This window comes from Jaculus jaculus, chromosome 3, assembly GCF_020740685.1.
Source record: "Jaculus jaculus isolate mJacJac1 chromosome 3, mJacJac1.mat.Y.cur, whole genome shotgun sequence".
NCBI lineage: Eukaryota > Metazoa > Chordata > Mammalia > Rodentia > Dipodidae > Jaculus > Jaculus jaculus.
In genome coordinates this window covers 65,301,386-65,322,982 of record NC_059104.1, presented here as the reverse complement: position 1 = coordinate 65,322,982, position 21,597 = coordinate 65,301,386, and the positions used below count along the sequence as shown (strand labels likewise).

The 21,597-nt window shown below is 42.7% G+C and overlaps 1 protein-coding gene, 1 long non-coding RNA gene and 1 other non-coding gene across 5 annotated transcripts in view; 1 reads left to right on the top strand and 2 right to left on the bottom strand.

Moving 5' to 3' along the window:
* The window catches only part of Slc25a30 (solute carrier family 25 member 30), a 180,685-nt gene that overhangs the window by 7,432 nt on the left and 151,656 nt on the right, over window positions 1-21,597 (bottom strand). The window contains exons 1-7 of one of the 3 annotated variants that reach the window (XM_004665864.2): window positions 20,143-20,229; window positions 10,526-10,645; window positions 7,770-7,917; window positions 4,026-4,120; window positions 2,686-2,771; window positions 1,135-1,233; window positions 354-478 (exon numbers count right to left, since the gene is read on the bottom strand). In XM_004665864.2, coding sequence (XP_004665921.1) covers window positions 354-478; window positions 1,135-1,233; window positions 2,686-2,771; window positions 4,026-4,120; window positions 7,770-7,917; window positions 10,526-10,589 — 617 coding nt within the window. In that variant the 5' untranslated portion in view covers window positions 10,590-10,645; window positions 20,143-20,229. Of the gene's footprint in view, window positions 1-353; window positions 479-1,134; window positions 1,234-2,685; window positions 2,772-4,025; window positions 4,121-7,769; window positions 7,918-10,525; window positions 10,646-20,142; window positions 20,230-21,597 lie in introns of those variants that run through there. The other 2 variants (XM_045145318.1, XM_045145319.1) reach the window with 2 other exon arrangements.
* LOC123459990 lies at window positions 4,927-5,031 on the bottom strand. The gene has a single exon (XR_006636714.1). It is a non-coding gene; the product is annotated as a small nucleolar RNA U13 (small nucleolar RNA).
* LOC123459330 lies at window positions 20,553-21,278 on the top strand. Its single transcript, XR_006636215.1, has 2 exons — window positions 20,553-20,679; window positions 20,769-21,278. It is a non-coding gene; the product is annotated as an uncharacterized LOC123459330 (long non-coding RNA).

The following is a 21,597-nucleotide window of genomic DNA, read 5'->3' as shown; positions in this document are numbered from 1 at the left end:
TCCTCTAGAGAACCCGAACTAATACATAAGTGAAGCTGTTAGAAAAAACATGAGAAGGCACTTGGAATATACTGTCAAAACTTAAAAAGCAAGATAATACGTTACCATATTTGTGTAATAAAGTATGCACAATATATTTCTACATTTGTATACATATAGGTACATCTCCATTAACAATAGCTGCCTATATAAAAGGATAGTGACTTTGATTTTCTTCTGTTTTACTTATGTATTATAAATTTTTTAAATAAGAATATATTTTATCCAAAACATATAAATCTATACCACATTTCTATCCTAAATGCATGCATACCTAACTAAACCACTAATTTATTTTAAATCCCTACACATACAGGAAGTGGGTATAGACAGTGTCTCCCATCAGGCCTGAGAGTATCAGATGCTTCTTAGTGATATCATAGACTGGAAGCTCCACACCAACAACGATTGCAGCCCGCTGAGCCGTAAGGGACACCCCCTGGGAAAAACATTAATGATAAAATCAGTGATTCAGATATTTCTGCATAGAGTGTGAGCATACAGAAGTTCTACTCCATTAATGTCAGGAGGTAGAAATGTGGTGTGACAAAGGCCAGAGAGCAAGAGCTTGAAAGCTCTGATATTAATTCTCATTCTGGCACCACCTGCATTGATCTCAGAGCCTCTGGTTTCCCTGTCACACCAAGGGATCAGACTAGGTGGTATTTAGGGTCTATCCTACAAACTGACAAGGCATTGGAACACTAGGATATTGCACCCCACACCAGCACATGCCTAAAACAGTGACTTCATCTAATAGCCATGAAACCAGATAGACAGTCACCCAGTGGAACTAACCCCTACAGACATTCTCCATAATAATTTAAACAAAAGCAAACATCAGACAAAGTGTTCAACCTTCATAAAACTCTTATTTATACATTGTTCAAAGAGTACATTAAGAGCATGATATATATTGGTAAGTATTTCTATTTTATAGATTGGGAAGTAAGGAAAAATATGTGTTCAAAGGTAGACAATGTCACTCTTCTTTCTTTGCTCCATTACGTTACTTGGAAAATAAAGTGATGGAAGTTGGACAAATAGATTTTTAAAAGTAGAACAGGCAAGAACTAAGTTGGTCACCTGGCTTACCTTCCATAGTCCCCGTATCCCTTCCTGCTGGTAGATGTTGAGGAAGCTGCCTATCATGCCGCCCTGACCAGCAGCAAAACTCTGTGCTTGCATGCGGATCTAAAAGTCATTAAGAGAGCATGAGAAAGAGACCCGTACATTCCTCACTGCTGCTACTACTAAACACCTCCAGAACACACCTAGTCAGGTATTACCAATTAAAAATATAAAGACTGGTTCTCGAGAACTCTAAAATCTAAAAACCACTAAGTAGAATCCACTGAATCCTATATGCAGCATTTCATTAAGTCCAAAAAATATTTTTGTGAAAGTGTTTTGGAAAGGACAGAAAGTAGCATATTCCTTTATAAGTTACTAAATGTTGGAAAGAAAGAGACTGGCATTACTTCTAAAGATTTAATGTGAATAACAGAAGTTAAAAACTGTGCTTGGCAACAGTAAACATGAACAAGCAGTTTCCAACCTGCTGAACCAAAGGTATGCAAGTGAGCTGGCCACATGCTGTGTTACACTCTGTTACACTTGAACTTCCAAGCTCACCAAGGCCATGAGAGCCAAAGGATCAAGACACCACAGTAAGTGGAATAATACATGTTTGATGCAGCTCCCATTAAAATTCTGGCACTAACTTCTAAAGGGAACTGCTACTGCTACACTAACATAGGAAAATTGACCAAATTGCCCTCCCTGTTTAAGAAGGAGCATTGTGTCAACTTGTTGCAGCATTTTTCATATTCTCTTTTTTTCTTTTTGTTTTTTTGAGGTAGGGTTTCACTCTAGTCCAGGCTGACCTGGAATTCACTATGTAGTGTCATGATGGCCTTGAACTCAAGGCAATCCTCCTACTTCTATGCCTAACTTAGCCCATCTATTTTTAATGAACCTAAAAAACAAGGGAAATTTTCTATAAAATAATTAAATGTATCCAAGCCTAACTTTTTTTTCTACTCACTCATCAAAATCTTTGTCTTTAAAACAGGCTGTATTGTTGACCCCATCTGTATTAGTGCGGAATTCACCTAGCAGATTTAAAAGTTAAAGTGTGGTCAGGTGTGGTGGCACAAGTCTTTAATCCCAGCACTGAGGAGGCAGAGATAGGAGGATTACTGTGAGTCCAAGGCTAACCTGAGACTACACAGTGAATTCCAGGTCAGCCTGGGCTAGAGAGCAAGACCTTACCCTAGAAAACCAAAAAAGGGGGCTGGAGAGATGGCTTAGCAGTTAGCACTTGCCTGTGAAGCCTAAGTACCCCAGTTTGAGGCTCGATTCCCCAAGACCCACGTAAGCCAGATGCACAATGCATCTGGAATTCATTTTCAGTAGCTGGAGGTCCTGGCAGGCCCAATCTCTCTCTCTCTCTGCCTCTTTGTCTGTCTGTCTATTGATCTCAAATAAATAAATAAAAATAAACAATTTTTTTAAAGTTAGTGTGTGCATTACACGTTGTAAATATATTTATATACAAACAGCTTATGTTATATTCAAATTTTCATCATCTGAATGCTGTGACTAGTCAGAAAATGCAGAATGTGCCTTCATGATGTGGCTTACTTTCAAAACATCTGTTGGATTAGCGATGGCTGAGGATATGACTCCAGACAGAATCCCACATATGACATTGATCAGTAAGGTTTCATCTGTAAACAAAGACATAGTATTGGACTTTTAATACAGAGATTTCTCCTTATGAACCACTCTACTATAAGTGTAATTCACTTAATGGCATTTTTTTCAGTTAAGAAATAAGCAATAGCAGCTGGAGAGATGACTTAGCGGTTAAGGCCCTTGTCTGCAAAGCCAAAGGATCCTGGTTCGATTCTCCAGGACCCATGTAAGCCAGATGCACAAGGGGGTACATGCGTCTGGAGTTCATTTGCAGGGGCTAGATGCCCTGGTACACCCATTCTCTCCCTCTCTCCCTCTTTCTTTTTCTCTCAAATAAAAATAAAATAAAAACATAATCTAAGCAATAAATCACACAATTTAAACATTTTTAATTCTGCTGGCTAAAGGGATATTATTTAGCAAAATTCCTTGGCATCTAAAAATAAATTTAGGACTGGGGAGATGGCTCAGCAGTCAAAGGCATTGCTTGTGAAGCTTTCTAGCATGGGTTCAATTCCCCCAGTACCAATGTCAAGCCAGACACACAAAATGACACATATATCTGAAGTTCATTTGCAGTGGCAAGAGGCCCTGGTGTGCTCATTCTCTCTTCCTCAAGTAAGTAAAAATATTTCTAAAACAAAAAATCATCATTCAAAGTGAGTTATACAACTCAGTTTTGTGTATGAATTCATGCCAGAGCTAAAACTAGGTCTATGAGGTCTGTCAGAAGAATAAAAGTGATATATTCCTATGAGACAATGTAGAGACTTGGTAGAGAAAGTCCTTCAGACATAGCATATATACCTAGTTTGAAATGCAAAGTACTTACAAAGCTTGTTCTGCACTTTTATGTCTCATCTTCAAAGGAGTTAAGTAGGTGAGTCTACAGGTTCAAAGTCACAGAACCAATGACCACAGAGTATTAGAGCCCAGAGCTCTTAACCTTAAGAAATGTATTCAGTGCCTTCCAGAAAAACAGGTGATAGTTCATATGACTTTAGAAAATGTTAAGATGGATTAGTGGTAACAAGACATTCCATAGTCTAGACTTTTTGGACATAGACAGCTGATTAAAATGTCTGTAAGCATGTTTCCTTGTAATAGTTGCTCCTCTCCATTCAGTACACAGGACTTGCTATGAACACAATTCATTTAAGCTTTGCACCCAAGCTTCAGTGGTAGGAAACTCAGATAAACTGAAGTAAATCTGCTGCAAAATCACTGGAATAAAAAGACCAATGACTCGCCTGCTGCCCCCAGCTTGAAAACAGATTCTCACTCACCTTCCTGGTGTTCCACGAATAATCGCTTCAGGCTTTGGTAAGTACCAATCTTGATGGTGCCATAGGAAGCCTGACGCAGCATGGCAGGAGCAATTCTGTTACACCACCAGGCAGGCAGACAAAAATAATATAACAGTCACATTCAGAGACACAAACTACCACTAAAGTGGTTTTCTGAACATTTAAAACTCAACAAAAATATTAGTGGGCTTTTTAATTTGTGATAATTATTAGTTGGCTCCTTCATATTTATTTTTGATGAAAAAGGCCAGAGTTCATTTGACCAATCACATTAAAATGCAAGGGTATTCCTTCCTGAGCGCAAAGCACCCTGAAAGGCTGGCTTGGGAAGTACTTGCCTTCTTCCCACTGCTGCTCTGCAGTTCTCTTATTCAAGCTGCCTCATCTCTGTAAGTTTTCCCATCACAATACTGAAGCTGAAGACTGAAGGAGGAATAGCCACCCAAATTTCCTCCATCCTCCCTATGGGTGACTACCCCATGGCATGTTTTCATGCTGAAGCCTTCTCTGCTTTCTATACTTCCTTCTTGAATTGCAACCTGGGCTCCCTCTATCCTCTCCCTGACTGCTCCCCCCAACACATATACAAAAAAACCATTTGGTTAGATGGCACAATGCTTTCCATGTCGCACCTCATATAACCTCTTTGCAGCACTCGCCCCTGGCCTTGCTTGTCCTACAGAACCTGGCTCTTTTCTGACCTGCTGTGACATCACCTTCTCCCCTTCTTGTCTCTACAGCAGCCTATCTCTATCCTCTATCCTCTAGAGGGCCCCAGAATTCTACCTTCCTCCTTCCTCCACACACTCCTCAATGACTTATCCAATCCATCCATGGCTTCATGACCACCATGACAGATGATTTCTTTTTTTTTTTTTCACGTCAGACGGGTTATGTGCCAGAGCGTAACAAGGTTTAGTGGGAGGCACATGTCACGCAGGAGCGTGAACACCCAATCATCACACTTATGAACCAATAAAAGGATCAATTTCTTTTTTTTTTAATTGTTTGTTTTTTAATTTTATTTACTTACTTGGGAGAGGCATGCAGAGAGAGAAAGAGAGAGTATGGACAGGCCAAGGCTTTTTGCCACTGTAAGTGAACTCCGGATACACGTGCCACCATGTGCATCTGGCTTTATGAGATCAGGAGAATCAAATCCAGGCCATCAGGCTTTGCAAGCAAGCACCTTTAACTGCTGAACTAGCTCTCCAGCCCATGACAGCCAATGTGGCCAACTACCAACAGTGATCTAAAGACACCTTTCCAATTGCTTCCTAGATCCTCAAGTGGTTTTTTTTTTTTGTTGTTTTTTTTTTTTTTGTTTGTTTTTTCGAGGTAGGGTCTCACTCTAGCTCAGGCTGACCTAGAATTCACTATGTAGTCTCAGAGTGGCCTCAAACTCACGGAAATCCTCCTACCTTTGCCTCCCAAGTGCTGGGGTTAAAGGCATGCACCAGCATGCCTGGCTTAGATCCTCAACTTTGACATTCTTTCCCCTAAAATTAGCTCTCCTCTTCTGTCTCCTAGTCAGTGAATGGAGGAGTCTCCAGCTCCAGAGGAGATAACTCCTCTGATCTCCACACATGTTCCCATACATAATACAAATAAATAATACATATTTATTTATACATATATTATTATTACATTATTTTATACATAATACAAATAAATCTAAAATAAAATAAAGTCAAATAAAACATTAACTCAACTTAGTACAGTGGTACATCTATAATCACAGCTACTTAGGATGCCAAGGCAGAAGAATTAACTGAGCATAATAGTTTGAGGCAACCAAGTCAATACAGAGACCTCTGCTTGAATGAACGAATGAATGAAGGAATATAAGTAAATATGTTGGCTCAAGTAAAAAACAAGTCTTTGAGGACTGGTAGGTACATGGAGAGCTATATGACACCAGTGTGAGGCATGGCTTGGCATGCTATGAACTGTCCATGTGCTGATCTTTTAACACTCAGTACCACCCCTTGCTACTCACTAACTGATACACTGTATCTGTGCTATATTACTTGCAGAATGTAGGATACTATCTTGCACATAGTCCCCTCTGTAGTACTTTGAATATGCGTGCCCCGTAGACTCAGGTGTTTTATTAAGCTTGTAGACTCAGGTGTTTTATTAAGCTTGTAACTTGAATCTCCAGCCATTTGGCTGAAGGAAGTGTCACTGGAGCCCAGATCTGATTTCCAGCTCAAAGGTAGGTAGTGGTCTGAGCTCTGACTGGGTGCCTGCTTGCTGCTTTTGGTATTTGCTGGCTGGTAGTGGTTTTCTCTGAGCTTGGATATATGGAAGCAGCTTCTTCCACATCTGATAGACTCTAACCCTTGGATCTATAAGCTTGAAATAAACCCCTTCCTCCCATAAACTGTGTCAGGATTGGATGTTCATCCCAGCAACATGATGTGAGGCTGTCTACAATACCCTCGAACTTCACCTGATTCTTCAAGGTCTCATTCAGTGCCTCCAACACCAGGCAGTTTTCCTAAAACCCACATCTTCCTGCCCTCACCAGTCTGGGATTAGTGACCTCCCCACCACACCACTCTAGTTCCATTTCCACATCTGCAGCCTCCCACCCCCTGAAGTACAGCTGTGAAGGACCATGTGCTGCTCTGATCTTCTGTTATCCCAGATCTATGTCCCCAGAGAGGCTGACGCTGACAGAATCATCCCTCCGAACCCTTTCCAGCTGACCTCCAGGGTCCAGCCAGTGGGAAAGGGGAGGCATAAAGAGAAAGAGAGGATTTTTTGCCCGCTAGAGATACTACTAAAGCACTTCTTGTCAACTACTGCCTGCTTCCACAAGGCCTGCACCCTCCTGGGCTCTGGTACTACTACTGCCCTTGGCACTTTGGCCTCAGGTTGGTAACAACTTCTCATTTTGCTAGTTTCCAGGCACTTCAATCTCTACCCTTCAGTTTTTCCCTTTATCCTGAACAGTCCCCTCACTTAAGAACCTTCATTTATCCCAGTGGATTCTGTTTCCTGCAGAGGACTGACTGATACAGGCAGGGCCTTGTCTGTGCAGACTGAAAAGCAGTTTCATGAAACTCTGACCCATACTCTATCATCTTCATCATGGCCCAGACCTTGAACACTCAGGTCAATGAAAAAAAAAAGGGTTATTATTTCAAAGAGTGAGAAACTGCATAGGAATAAATCACTGCTTTAGGGCGTGGTGATGCATGCCTTTAGTCCCAGCACTCAGGAGGTAGAGGTAAGAGGATCACTGTGAATTCCAGGCGAGCCTGAGACTACACAGTAGATTACAGGTCAGCCTGGGCTAGAGCAAGACACTACCTCGAAAAACAAAAACAAACAAACAAAAAATGCTTTACTAGAATATTTGCTACATATTACTTAGAAAACAGAACTGAAATTAAAAGTAAAAAATCTACCGTGCTGGGTTTTTTTCCAAACACACGCTAATTGTTACTTTTCCTCTGTGAAGGCTTTGTGTTAGTCTATCCATCTAAACAGTCAGCAGTGCCAGGCGTGGTGGCACAGACATTTACTTTCAGCACTTGAGTGACAGAGACAGGAGAATCTCTGAGTTCGAGGCCAGCCTGAGACTACAGAGTGAGTTCCAGGTCAACCCAGGCAATAGTGAGCCCCTACCTTGGGAGAAAAAGAAACAAAAAACAAAAATTATGATCTCAAAAGAGTCAATAGTGAAATGTAAACACACAAAAGTCTACTCACCCTGAATACAGAGCCTTCAGCCCTTCTTCTCTGCCTATCTTCATTAATGCATGAAGCATCCCTCGATACCTAATTTCTCTAAAGTTGGCATCACCTGTCTGGCCTTGAATCTGGAGCCGTGTCTTCGTTAAATCAATTGGAAATGTGCCTTAAAAATTTAAAGAAGAAAAAAGTCTCACTTAAGAAATGGTAGCCAGACAAATAATGGGGAGACCCAAGACCCACCAAAATGAAAAGAAAGGATGGAGAGATATCTCAGCAGTTAAGGCCCTTACCTGCAATGCCTGACAACCTATGTTCAGTTCCCCAGTACCCACATAAAGCCAGATGCAGAAAGTGGTTCATGTCTCTGGAGTTTGTTTGCAGTAGCTAAAGGCCCTGGCACTCCCATTCTCTCTCTCTCCTTGCAAATAAATAAATAAAATATTGTTTAAAATAAAATGATAAGAGAACCATGTTAGCCAGATGCACAAGGGGGCGCACGCGTCTGGAGTTCGTTTGCAGAGGCTGGAAGCCCTGGCGCGTCCATTCTCTCTCCCTCTACCTGTCTTTCTCTCTGTGTCTGTCGCTCTCAAATTAAAAAAAAAAAAAAATGATAAGAGAAAGCAGAGTGCCTAGCACAGGACATGCCATCTCTAGCATACCTGCCAAGGGCCAGGAAGAGGAAGTGGTAAGTTAAGTATGAGTGCTGCTCTCACTGCTAGCTGAGAATCTCACCAGGGAGAGGGCAGCAGACACTGAGGAGACTCAGCACTCATCAAAGTAGAGGCTGCTGAGAGCTCAACATGAAAGGAGACTTCTAACAAGCCCTGCATGCCTCAGGCCACATTTGTAAGAGCTGACTGCAGAGTGGGAAGGCATACAATGAGGCACTGGACCCCCCCAAAGAGACTGACAGGTGCATTCATGACCTCACAGTAAATACCGACACTCCACTGAGAAGGGCCCTCAATAGGATGGGGCTTAGGAAAAGGGTATAAAAGAGGATAACCCGGGCTGGAGAGATGGCTTAGCGGTTAAGCGCTTGCCTGTGAAGCCTAAGGACCCCGGTTCAAGGCTCAGTTCCCCAGGTCCCACGTTAGCCAGATGCACAAGGGGGCGCACGTGTCTGGAGTTCGTTTGCAGAGGCTGGAAGCCCTGGCGCGCCCATTCTCTCTCTCTCCCTCTATCTGTCTTTCTCCCTGTGTCTGTCGCTCTCAAATAAATAAATAAATAACAAACAAAAAAATATAAAATGGAACTATTAAAAAAAAAAGAGGATAACCCAATGGGAATATGACCAATTTATAGCATGTACATATATTAAAGTTCTCAATAAAAATCATTTTTAAAACAAAAGTTTAAGTTAAGGTGCATGCCTGCAAAGCCTAAGGGACCAGGTTTGATTCCCCGGTATACACATATAGCCAGATGCAGCAAGTGGCACATGCATCTGGAGTTTGTTTGTAGTGGCTGGAGGCCCTGGCGCACCCATTCATTCTCTGCTTGCAAATAGATTAAAAAAAAAAAAAAAAACTTTAAAAGAAATAGCAGCCAGGCGCTGGCACTGGGGAGGCAGTCGCCACATAGGCATGAGGACCTGAGTTTCAATCACCCAGCACTGATGGAAAAGCCAAGCATGGCAACCTGCACCCATAAACCTAGTAATGGGGTACAGGGGATCACTGGGGACTGCTGACTAGCTGGTCTAGCTGGATTAATGAGCTCAGTAAGAGACCCTATTTCAAAAAAGAAAAATAAAAAGTAAACCAAGAAAAATTCTCAAAATTAATAAAATAAAAGGCTAGGCATGGTATAACACACCTTTAATCCCAGCACTCAGAAAGCTAAGGTAGGAAGATAAGTTCAAGGCCAGCCTGGGGCTACAGAGTGAGTTCCAAGTCAGAAGAGACTAGAGTATAAGATTCCATCCTTGAAAACAAACAAGATAGAAAGCCACTGAGGAAAATACCCAGAATGGACCTCAAAAAACAAACAAACAAACAAAAAAGTTACTATATTCCTTTTGTATGTAATGGCACGCAAGAAGAATATTTTAATATAGTACCTGACAGTTAGCCCAAATGTTATAAAATTCATCCTCAAACAGTAATGTTGACTCACTGAATCAAAATTCACTGAGATGAATTGCTCTTTGAAAATCATCAATTTGTTCACAGAAAGCCCACAGTACCAGCAATGTGTGAATACATCTTACAAGACAATTGAGCAAAAGGATGTCCAGCCCAGCACAGGGCACTCAGAACCTGCTCAGTTAACAAGTGATAAATGAATAAACTGAAAAGCAAGGGGAGCAAATGTGTACTCCAACCGAGGGAGTCAGCCACGGAATATAAGGCCACACACAAAGGTAGAAAGGGCTCAACTCAGTCCGGTACAGTTGATTTTCCCTAGTTCCGAGAAGAGCCTGGAGTTCCCAAACTTCCTTACTATTAAATGGGACAGTAAGGGCCAAGTGGAGAAAAGGACAAGGCAAGCAGGAACTGATCAATTCAAATGGATTCAAAAAACTGTCAACAAGCTCAACTTTTCCCCTACTTAACTTTGAACCCTAAGTTGCTAATCAGTAGCTAAAAGACTATTCTTTCTTTTAAAAACACAACAAAAGAAGGCATTCCTGGATGCTGAGGTTAAGATTTTATACCTTCACATTCTGTAGCAGAGCAACATGCATGCCCAACACCAAATAGCAGCTTACATTTCAAACACCATCACACCCATCAGGCTAGGCGGCTTCATTGTCCCGGGCTCCTTACCACATTCTGCTGTGATGGAGGCCAGCCCTCCATACACAAAGGGTTTCCAGTTGAGAGCTGACATTCTCACTGCCTTTTCTTCCTGGAATTAGGCACACATCACCTCCGACAGGTTTTTCCCTAGATACAAAAGATTTAAAACTGTAACTTCCCACACAGGCAGTTCTCCAAACTTTCTCTGGGTTTTACTCTCAGAAGAGTACTACTAAGGCAGGATATAAAGACAGGGAAAATTATGAAAAGGGGAAAAAGAACCTTATCCTGGAGCCTAACAGAAGCCTTTTGTCAGGTGAGAATCAAAAATTCCAACACAGGGGCTGCTGAGATGGCTCAGCTGTTAAAGGTGCTTGCTTGCAAAGCCTGATGGTCCAGGTTTGATTGCTCAATACAAATACAATGCCCAATGCAATGCAAAGTGGTGTATGCATCTGGAGTTCACATGCAGTGGCAGGAGGCCCTGTCATACCTATTCTCTCTTTTTCTTATTTTTTTATTTTTTATTTTCTTGGTTTTTCAAGGTAGGGTCTCACTCTGGCTCAGGCTGACCTGGAATTCATTATGTAGTCTCAGATGGCCTCGAACTCCTGGCAATCCTCCTACCTCTGCCTGGGATTAAAGTGCTGGGATTAAAGGCATGTGCCACTACGCCTGGCTTTCTCAACTCTCTCTTTCAAATAAATTAATTAATTAATAAAAAATTCTGGGATGGTGAGATAGCGCAATGGTTTAGATGCCAGTCTGCAAAGCCTAAAGACCCAGGTTAGATTCTCCAGTACCCATATAAGCCAGATGCACAAGGTGGTGCATGTGTCTGGAGTTCATCTGCAATGGCTGGAGGCCCTGGCACACCCATTCTTCCCCTGCTCAAACAAATAAATAAATAAATAAAATATTTTTAAAAAATTCCAACAAAACTAACATTTGCTTATGGCCTTTCTTCTTTCCCATGTGTAAACCTGCAATTCTCCTAGGACTCTCACCAGAAACCCCATTTAAACTAAAAGAACATGTCTTGACCACCTTGTGCCACCCTAGCAGCTCCTGGTTTTATTGTATCAGACTGTAAATCTGCCCAAGGCATCCTGTTAGCCACTCTACAATCTCAGCTACTGAAAAAGAAAAAGAAAAAACCACTTAGAAACCCTATGACACATAACACGAGAGCCACCAAAACACTGTATAAGGCTAAAGACACTTGGTTGTGACTCTTCTTTGAAAAGCTTATACCCATGGCTCCTTACTCTTCTTGAGTGCTTCTCTTTCTATTTTTCTTTCTTTTTTTTTTTCAAGGTAGGGTCTCACTCTAGTCCAGGCTGACCTGGAACTCACTATGTAGTCTCAAGGTAGCCTCGAACTCATGGTGATCCTCCCACCTCTGCCTCCTGAGTGCTGGGATTAAAGGTGTGTACCACTACGACCGGCTTCTCTTTCTATTTTTTTAAATTATTTATTTATTTGAGAATCAGAGAGAAAGAGGCAGAGAGAGAGAGAGAGGAAAAAAAAAAAATGGACGTGCCAGGGCCTCCTCCAGCCACTGCAAACAAACTGCAGACACATGATCCACCTTGTGCATCTGGCTTATGTGGGTCCTGGGGAACTGAACTGAGGTCCTTTGGCTTTGCAGTCAAACACCTTAACCACTAAGCCATCTCTCCAGCCCTTCTCTTTCTATTTTTAAGACACTCCAACTTTATTCATAACAGCTCATCCTGAAATTCTTTTCCAGAGTGGCCAAGGATGCAGTCTTAGCTAAGATGATGTCCCTTCACAATGAAGGGGCCTTGGGCTGCTGCAGGTGACAGTGTGGAGCTATACCTCATTCTCTACTGTTGCTGACACTCTCAGGAGCTACTACTCAACAATTAGCACCTCCCAGCAACCTCCAAGATGAACCTCCCCATTAAAGCAAAAAGTATCCAAACCAAAAAAAAAAAAAAAAAGCCCCCAAATCAATTATGACTCATCAGTGGCCTTAATTTCCATTCAGGCCTCCAGAAGTATGTGTCCTGGCTGCTAGCCTGTAAGTGTAAACACATTCAGCATAATGCAGTAGCTGCTGCTTTCTGGCCAGTCTATTTCATTTTCAATTTATACAACAAACATTTGTGATTGTCTTAGTGAGTCCCTAAGGGGAGGAGGCATCATATCCTTCAGGCACACTGAAATAGGAAAATGCTGCAAACTTCCTTCATGTGGTAAAAACACAATGACCACAATCTTTACATGTAGTCAGTGGAGTCAGCTCACTTCCCTGAACTATACTGTCACTAGCTCAGAGGTAGCTTGACTTGAAGGAAAGAGGCTTGACTTGAAGGAAAGAGGCAGATCTTGGTCAGAACCCCATACTTCCTTCCCACCAAGATTCTTGTTAACTTCTAAAGCTAGGTATTTTCTTCATCATTCTTCATCAGAACCATCATGATCACAGCAGCAAACAACTGGGGAAGAGCAAAGATACTTTTAAAAATATTTTTATTTAAAGCTGGACGTGGTGACACATGCCTTTAATCCCAGTACTTGGGAGGCAGAGGTAGGGGGATCACTGTGAGTTCAGGGCCACCCTGAGACTACATAGTTAATTACAGGTCAGTCTGAGCCAGAGTGAGACATTACCTTGAAAAGCAAAGAAAAAAAAAAACATATATATATATATATATATATATATACATTTTTTTTTTTTCAAGCAGAGAGAGATAGAAAACAGACAGAAAGAGAGAATGGGCATGCCAAGGCCTCCAGCTGCTGCAAACAAACTCCAGATGCATGCGCCACCTTATACATGTGGCTTAAGTGGGTCCTGGGGAATCGAGCCTCAAACCGGGGTCCTTAGGCTTCACAGGCAAGCACTTAACCACCAAGCCATCTCTCCAGGCCCTATTTTTCATATTTTAGTACCAAAGAGCAAGCCATGTCCACCTCTCACCTCCATATTAACCTTGAAAATATCTAATACTCATGTTGAAAGAAGTCTCATCTCCCTGTTATCCTTGAAAACATCTAATACCTATGCTTAAGCAAGTCTTTGTCTTACTAAATTTACAACTAATGATTAACACTGTAAGTTACAGATTGTAAGAATATAGTAAACTGGGTGTGGTGGCACATGCCTTTAATTCCAGCACTCAGGAGGCTGAGTTAGGAGGACTGCTTTGAGGTCGAGGCCAGCCTGAGACTAGTTCCAGGCCAGGCTAGAACAAGACCCTCCCTCGAAAGAGCAAAAATAATAATAGTACAATAATATATCTACTAACTCAGTTTTACTGCCCAGTATTAAACTCTTCAACCCATTTTTGGATTGTGCTGACTGCCAAGTTATAAGAGCAAAACAGTGATTACCTAACAGTGGCACACAAGTGAGGGACCACAAATGTCCTCTATAAAGTATCTCAGTGCTTCCCCCAAGAGCTCTGGACTAGAAAGACAAAGATGCTGGCAGAGACTATTAACACCCAGCCACACCAAATACCTGTGTGGGCCACCCCTCCGATCTGATTCCAACTTTAGTGTGCCTTTCTGATACAACCTGGGGTTGCACACTATTTTAATGGTAAGAACATTTTGAAAATAAAGAGCCCACAAGGGGGTTGTGATGACTAAAGATATTTTGTTAATTTTAATAAGGAGGTAATTGGTAAGCAGAACTTAAGGTACAGTAGAAAAGAAGTATCTTACAAATAAGAAATGCTTAATTAAAGAGAAAAATCTTAAAATATTCAGAAGACAGTCATTCTAAAGATCAGTAATTTAGGACTGGAGAGATGGCTTAGCAGTTAAGGTCTTTGCCTACTAAGCCTAAGGACCCATGTTTGACTCTCCAGGTCCCACGTAAGCCAGGAAAAGTGACTCAGTGATAGGCACTTACCTGCAAAGACTAACAACCTAGGTTAAATTCCCTAATACTCACATAAAGCCAGATGCACAAAGTGGCACATGAATCTGAAGTTCTTTTTCAGTGGCTAGAGGCCCTGGCACACTCTTTCTTTCTCTCCCTCCCCCATGTGTAAATAGATAAAAATTTTAAATATATGTATAAACATATTTATACATATATTGAATGTTAGCAAAAGTATATGGGAAAGGAGATTATAACTTTAAAAATAATTAATTACATTGCCATTACATCTTGATGCAATGTCACTAACTTTTTAGTTTTTTTGTCACTCCTTTTATGTTACTTTTTCCTCTGTATATTTTGATATTATGTTTTGGGGTAGATTACAACTCAAGGGCACTGGTTAATACTGATATAAATAATGAACCACAGCAATTATTCAATTGCCTCATAGTTTTGAATCCTACGGGCTGGGTCACATACATATCATTAGCTGTCAGATGTACCAGCAAAATAAAACTTGACTAACTCAGGTGCTAGCACAGCTTATTGGACTTTAAGAAAGTAGTTTCAGCCATGCTGGGTGGCTCACACCTGTAATCTCAGCACTGAGGAGGACGAGGTAGCATGATCACCATGATTTCAACCAAGAACTTGAGAGGCTAAGGTAGGAGAATCATTGTAAATTCAAGGCCAACCTGGCCTACAGAAAAACTTCCAGGTCAGCCTAGGATAGAGTGAAATCCTGCCTCAAAAGGAAAAAAAAAAAAAGCCAGTGCAGTGGTGCACACCTTTAATGCCAGCACTTGGGAGGCAGAGGTAGGAGGATTGCCATGGATTCAATGCTAGCCTCAGACTTCATAGTGAATTCCAGGTCAGCCTGGAGTAGAGTGAAAACCTACCTTGGCGGGAAAAAAAAAAGTTAGCTAGTAAGAAGGTTAAGAGAAGAACCAGTGGGGGGGGGGGAGATTAACATGGGATTTTTTTTATAATCATGGAAAATGCTAATAAAAATTTAAAAAAAAAAAAAAAGAGAAGAACCAACAAGATTTTTTTTAAACTTTCTTACTAGCTGCTAGGCCTTCCCAAGTTCATGTTACTGAAGTAAAGAAAGATCTGGGCTGAGCTGGACAGCCTCAGGAAAGGTGGGCAATGTCCAAACAGAAAAGGTTCCATTTAAAGCTGGTACAGACCAGCTGGTCCTCCAGGCTGCGCTGGCCAATGCAAGCTGTGCCCATACTTCAGACATCTTGGGCTACAATCTGTGTTCAATAAACCCATTTGTGTTTGAGCTCTCTTAGAGGGGATCTCCTTAAACACATATTTAAACTTGTGTGTGAGATGTGAGGAGTGCTTTTTGAAAATCCTAACTCTATCTACTGAAGTACCCAGACTGAGAGGCCAAGACAAAGAGGGATTATTGGGGCAGCCTGTGGCCAGTCAGGTGGTACTTGTAGATTACTTGCCATCATGCCTGTGTTTTGGCTGCTCTAACCACTTTTTTAAAAAATTCATCATAAAAACAACACTAACAAGAACTGTCATTACTTAGTAACTTACGCCAGGCAGTGCTATACATTTTCCACAAAAAGGGCTTGATTCAGCCAGGCATAGTGGCGCATGCCTTTAATCCTAGCACTCAGGAGGTAGAGGTAGGAGGATTGCTGTGAGTTTGAGGCCACCCTGAGACTACATAGTAAATTCCAGGTGAGCCTGAGCTAGAGTGAGAGCCTACCTTGAAAAAAATTTAAAAAAAAATAAAAAAGAAGGGGGAGCTTGATTCAGTCTTCACAAGCCTATGGCATGAATATCTACCCACTTTTTATAATTGAAGTAACAAGACTCAACAAAGAAAAGTGACTTTCCTTAGTCACAGCTAATATCCCCAAAGGATTGTACAATCTTTCTTCTTCCTACTACTTTGCAACCAAACACTATCTCCTATATGTGGGATGGAGGGAGGGGGAAGGGGAAGAAGAAAGGGAAGGAAGGGAAGGAGAGGGGAAAAGAGAAAAGGGGCAAGAATAGGACAGGAGAGGACAGGAGAAATGAGAAACCTGGTCCTATGGAGATGGCTCAGCAGTTGAAAGCACTTGCAGTCAGCCCAAGTTCAATTCCCCAGCACCCATGTAAAAGCCAGAGACTAAGTAACTCATGCATCTGTGATCACAATGTGCTTCTGGCAATGAAAGACCCTGCCTATTAAAAAAAAAAAAAGGCCCAAAAAATATCTGCAAAAGTGTTCAATATCCTTTGCCACGAGGGAAATGCAAATTAAAAGTGTTTTGACATTCCATCTCACTCTAGTAAGAATGGCTATTATCATGAAAACAAGTGACCACAAAGACTGGAAAGGATGTGGGAAAAGAGGACCTTTATTCACTGCTAGTGGGAATGTAAACTGGTGCAGCCAGAAGCAGTGTGAAGTTAATGTAGAAAGTCCTCAAGAAACAAACTAGCCAAGCACGGTGGAGCATACCTGTAATACCAGCAATTGGGAGGTAGACAAAGATGAATCAGGAGTTCAAGCCATGTAGTGAATTTGAGAGCAGCCTGGTTTCAATGAGACCCTATCTCAAAAAAAGTAAAAAATAGCAACCTGAAAAACAGAGTTGCCATACGACCCAGCTGTACCACTCCTGGGTATATACTCAAAGGGCTCTGAGTCAACGTACCACAGACACTTGCACATTCACCTTTACTGCTACACTATTCAAAAGAGCCAGGAATGGAATCAACCAAGATGTCCCTCAGCAGATGAATGGATAAAGAAAATGTGGCACACATACACAGTGACATTTTATACACTCATAAAGAAAAATGTAATCATGACAAATGAAGAAAATGGATACAAGTAGAAATTCTGGGCTGGAGAGATGGCTTAGTGGTTATTTGTGCTTGCCTGTGAAGCCTAAGGACTCATGTTTGGCTCTCCAGGTCCCATGTAAGCAAGACGCACAGTGACACAAGTGCACAAGGTTGCACATGTGCACAAGGGGGCGCACGCATCTGGAGTTTGACTGTTGTGGCTGGAAGCCCTGGTGTGCCAATTCTCTTGTTTTCTCTCTCATAAAAAAACAAATTTAAAAAAACACTATAAAGGAGGGGCTGGAGAGATGGTTCAGTGGTTAAGATACTTGCCTGCAAAGCCTTATGATCTGGGTTCAATTCCCTAGTACACACATAAAGTCAGATATGCAAGGTAGCACATGTATCTGGAGTTCCATTTGCAGTGGCTAGTGTGCTCATTCTCTTTCTCACACTATCTCTGCTGGCAAATAAATAAATTTTAAAAAATTAGGCCAGGTGTGATGACACACACCTTTAATTCCAGCACTTGGGAGGCAGAGAGGTAGGAGGACTGGTATGAGTTTGAGGCCACCCTGGGACTACATAGTGAATTCAGGTCAGCCTGGGCTACAGTGAGACCCTACCTCAAAAAAAAAACAAAACAAAACAAAACAAAAACAAAAAAAAAAACCCAACCTAGAAAGGAGATCATGAGAGGGAGGGAGGGAGAGATGATTAGGGAAGCAAGAAATATGGTAATGGAATACATGTAAATAAGAAAGTAGAATGACCTATCAGTCTGTTGAGGGAGAAAAGACACCAATGGTGTTATCCAGCAGTGGATCCTGCAAGCTTCACAGCTGGCCAGCCAGGCCAAATATACCAACTGGTGTGCAGTGGTGGCGTATTTGTTATGGAGAAACTATTACTTTCTGATTGGACTTGAGGCCCACTCCATGGGAGGAAATTCCTGCCTGGTATTGAAAGCCTAATGAAAAGCCCATAGTTTGGGCCAGGCGTGGTGGCGCACACCTTTAATCCCAGCACTGGGGAGGCAGAGGTAGGAGGATCGCTGAGAGTTCGAGGCCACTCTGAGACTATATAGTGAGTTCTAGGTCAGCATGAACTAGCATGAGACCCTACATTAAAAAAAACCAAAAACCCGAAAAGCCCATAGCTTGGGAGGTCACAGGCCCTGGGGAAGGGGTACTACTACTATTGTCTAGCTAAATGGTAGTATTATTCCCACCAAACTGCCCTCTAAATATCTTTGTTTATGCCCATATATTAATGTTACTCTCACTTTTTAAAAACCTTTTTTTAAAATTTTTTTTTATTTTTTGGTTTTTAGAAGTAAGGTTTTGCTCTAGCCCAGGCTGACCTGAAATTCACTATGTTGTCTCAGCGTGGCTTGGAACTCTCGGCGATCCTCCTACTTCTGCCTCCCAAGTGCTGGGATTAAAGGTGTGTGCCACCACCAACCGGCTTAAAAATCTTTCTTAAATTTATTTATCTGAGAGACAGGAAGAGGCAGACAGAGAGCGTGGGTTCTCCAGGCCTCCCACCACTGCAAACAAACCCCAAAGGCAAACATCATTTTGTGCATCTGGCTTTATGTTGGTACTGGGGAATTGAAATAGGGCTGTGGGGTCCCTCAAGCAAGTACCTTTAACCACTGAGCCACCTCTCCAGCCTGTATGCTCACTGTTAGTTGGAGAAGCTTCTTTTTTCAGATGCTGGTGATCAGTGGGGTGAATGAAAACTCACCAAAGTGCTGAGAAGTGACAGTGGAGTGTACAGCATTGCAACATCTCTATCAAACCCTCCAAGGCTCAGGGACCATTTCGAAGAGGTGGCAGAAAGATTGTAAGAGCCAAAGGACGAAGAGGGGTGATTACAATACTGTCTTCCAGACACAAACTGACCTTGATATTCATGACCTTCCAGTGGCTGATGCTACCTATATAAGACTGCATAATAGAAGGGAAAAAAACGATGACATCAAAATAGAAAAGACTAGTTGGTAAGAAAGTGAGATTTATGGGGGGCCTGGAAATTATCAATAAAAAAGTTTTGAAAGCAAGAAAGCAGAGCGGCACTAACTAGGGGGAGAATGGGGACAGTTGGGAGCAGGGAGAAGGCACAGGGGCAGTGGGGAAGGAGAATGAGTGAAAACCAAGCAGGACTGCATGTGAAGATGCCAGAAGAAAACCATCGCAAACTAACTTTAAAAGGTGGAGCTTGCTGCTGGTACTTCTGACAGCTTTCCAAGTTGTTCTTACATAACTCTTAATAAATTCTCTCAATTGTACTTGGTGTTCCCTGTTCAGCCTAAAATCTTAAAACTGTAATTGCACTCTAAACTTCTGTGCTCTCATAAATCTTTGTTACCTACTGGATTGTCCTTTCATGAATTTTCCCCATTCAGTTCTTTTTAAATGCACAGAATTAAAAATAAATTCAGCAGATTTGTGTAACATGGGCTTTTAAAGTCATTACAGAAATTTGGTCTCATTCTCATGAATTAACTGAGTCTATGGTCACAAAGATTGGCAGCAGCCAAGCCAAGAGAAAAATTCACGCCTTTCATCTTTTTTACTGCGTAAGTATCTACGAATGTAGACCGATCTGCAGGCAGCTCCAACATTATTTTGCCATTCTTTAGCAAGAATAAATACTGATTACCGCGACTGCCTTTCATGAAATTACATCCAAAAGCCGCTTAAAGCCCAAAGCTACGTAACTTTCTGTGCAAATTCACTTGACTGTTTCTTTCAAACGTGAGTCGACCTGGCTGTGCCAGCAGCAATTCTTTTTGCTTTGTTGGTTAATTGGTTGGTTTCATAAATGGTGGGAATTACTGACATTTATTTATTTAGGGTGCTGGGTAGCTTGAACCCAAAACCTTGTGCCTACTAGAGAGCTCTCTGGACCAGATCCTCAGCCCCTTTCCCAGAGGGTGCTGAGGGGAGCGAGCCCGCGCAAGCATCCTAACCTCGTCGAACAGGAAGCGCCATCCCGGCAGAACCCACCGGGCCCTGGAGTGGGGCGGTCCCCGAAACCTCGTGGGCAAGGAGTCCGGCCCTGCACCAAAGCGGAGAGCAGCCGCGGCCGCGGCCGCGTCGGCCCCAACGACAACCCAGGGTCCCGGGCGCCTCGGGGTGGCGGACGCGCGAGAGGCGGCGCGGGCAGGGAACTTACCCCGCCGCGGGCAGCTCCGCCTGCTGCAACCTCGCCGGCCGGCCACGGAAGCCGAGCGCCGCGCGCGCGCTGAAGGAAAGGAGAGCGCGCGCCGGGGGCGGCCAGGCCCTGCGCAGGCCCCGCCCACGCCAGTTCCCATTGGCCAGGATCCGCACCAGGCCTTCCAGGCCACGCCCCCGGCCGCGGAAGGCAGACCGTCTTTGGCTCCTCGCGCAGGCGGCGGAGCTGCCGTCCACTCGCTGGCGGCCCTTGTGGCCTCAGCTCTTGGCTGGGCCTGAAAAGGAAACCTTCTCCGGAGGTGTGTCTGCATGAACCTCGCGGTCGGAAGGAGGTGAACTTGCACTTATTTATTTATTTTGTTTTCCGAGGTAGGGTCTCGCTCTAGCCCAGGCTGACCTGCAACTCACTGTATATTTTCAGGGTGCCTTGAACTCACGGCGATCCTCGTACCTACGCCTCCCGAGTGCTGGGATTACGTCTGAATTTGCACTTTTTATTCCCCAGCCTTTCAGTTCGAAGCTGTCCAGCCGTCGGAAAGCTGAGCAGCAGACCCTTTGCCCAGAGTCACCGGGTGCTAACATTTTGCAACATTTGTGTTTTTTCATTGTATATTCCTCCCGCCACTGAGCTGTTGCAAAGTTGCTGTCTGTCACCTACAAGAACTTGTATACGGGGCTGGGGAGAGTCTGTAATCCTAGCAGTGTGGTGATGGAGAAACAATTCCTGGGGCAACTGACTAGTTAAAGCTTAGCCAAATGGGTGAGCTCCAGGTTCAGCGAGAAGCCCTGTCTCATAAAAATAAGATGGAAGCACTTTGGAAGCATACATAGAAGAATCACCGTGAGTTCGAGGCTACCCTGAGATCGACTACATAGTAAATGCCAGGTCAGCCTGGGCTAAAGCGAAACCCTACCTTGATATATATATATATATATAAAAAAAACCACACACACACACACACAAAAAAAAAGATGGAGCGTGATTGAGGAAGACGCCATAATTGAACCTCTGCCTCCACAAAGGCCACAAAGGAATAAGTGTGCATACACATCACACACAAGAGAAATTGAGTGCATTTTCAATCATAGCAAATGTGTTACCCATATTTATGTTTCCTTCACTGTCCCCAAATGTCATACACACCCACATACAAATTCAATTCAGGATCAACTGAGCATTAACCCAATATGTTTGAATTCACTTCTCATAAACTTGAACAGTACCCTTGTTATAGGTAAGGACACTCACT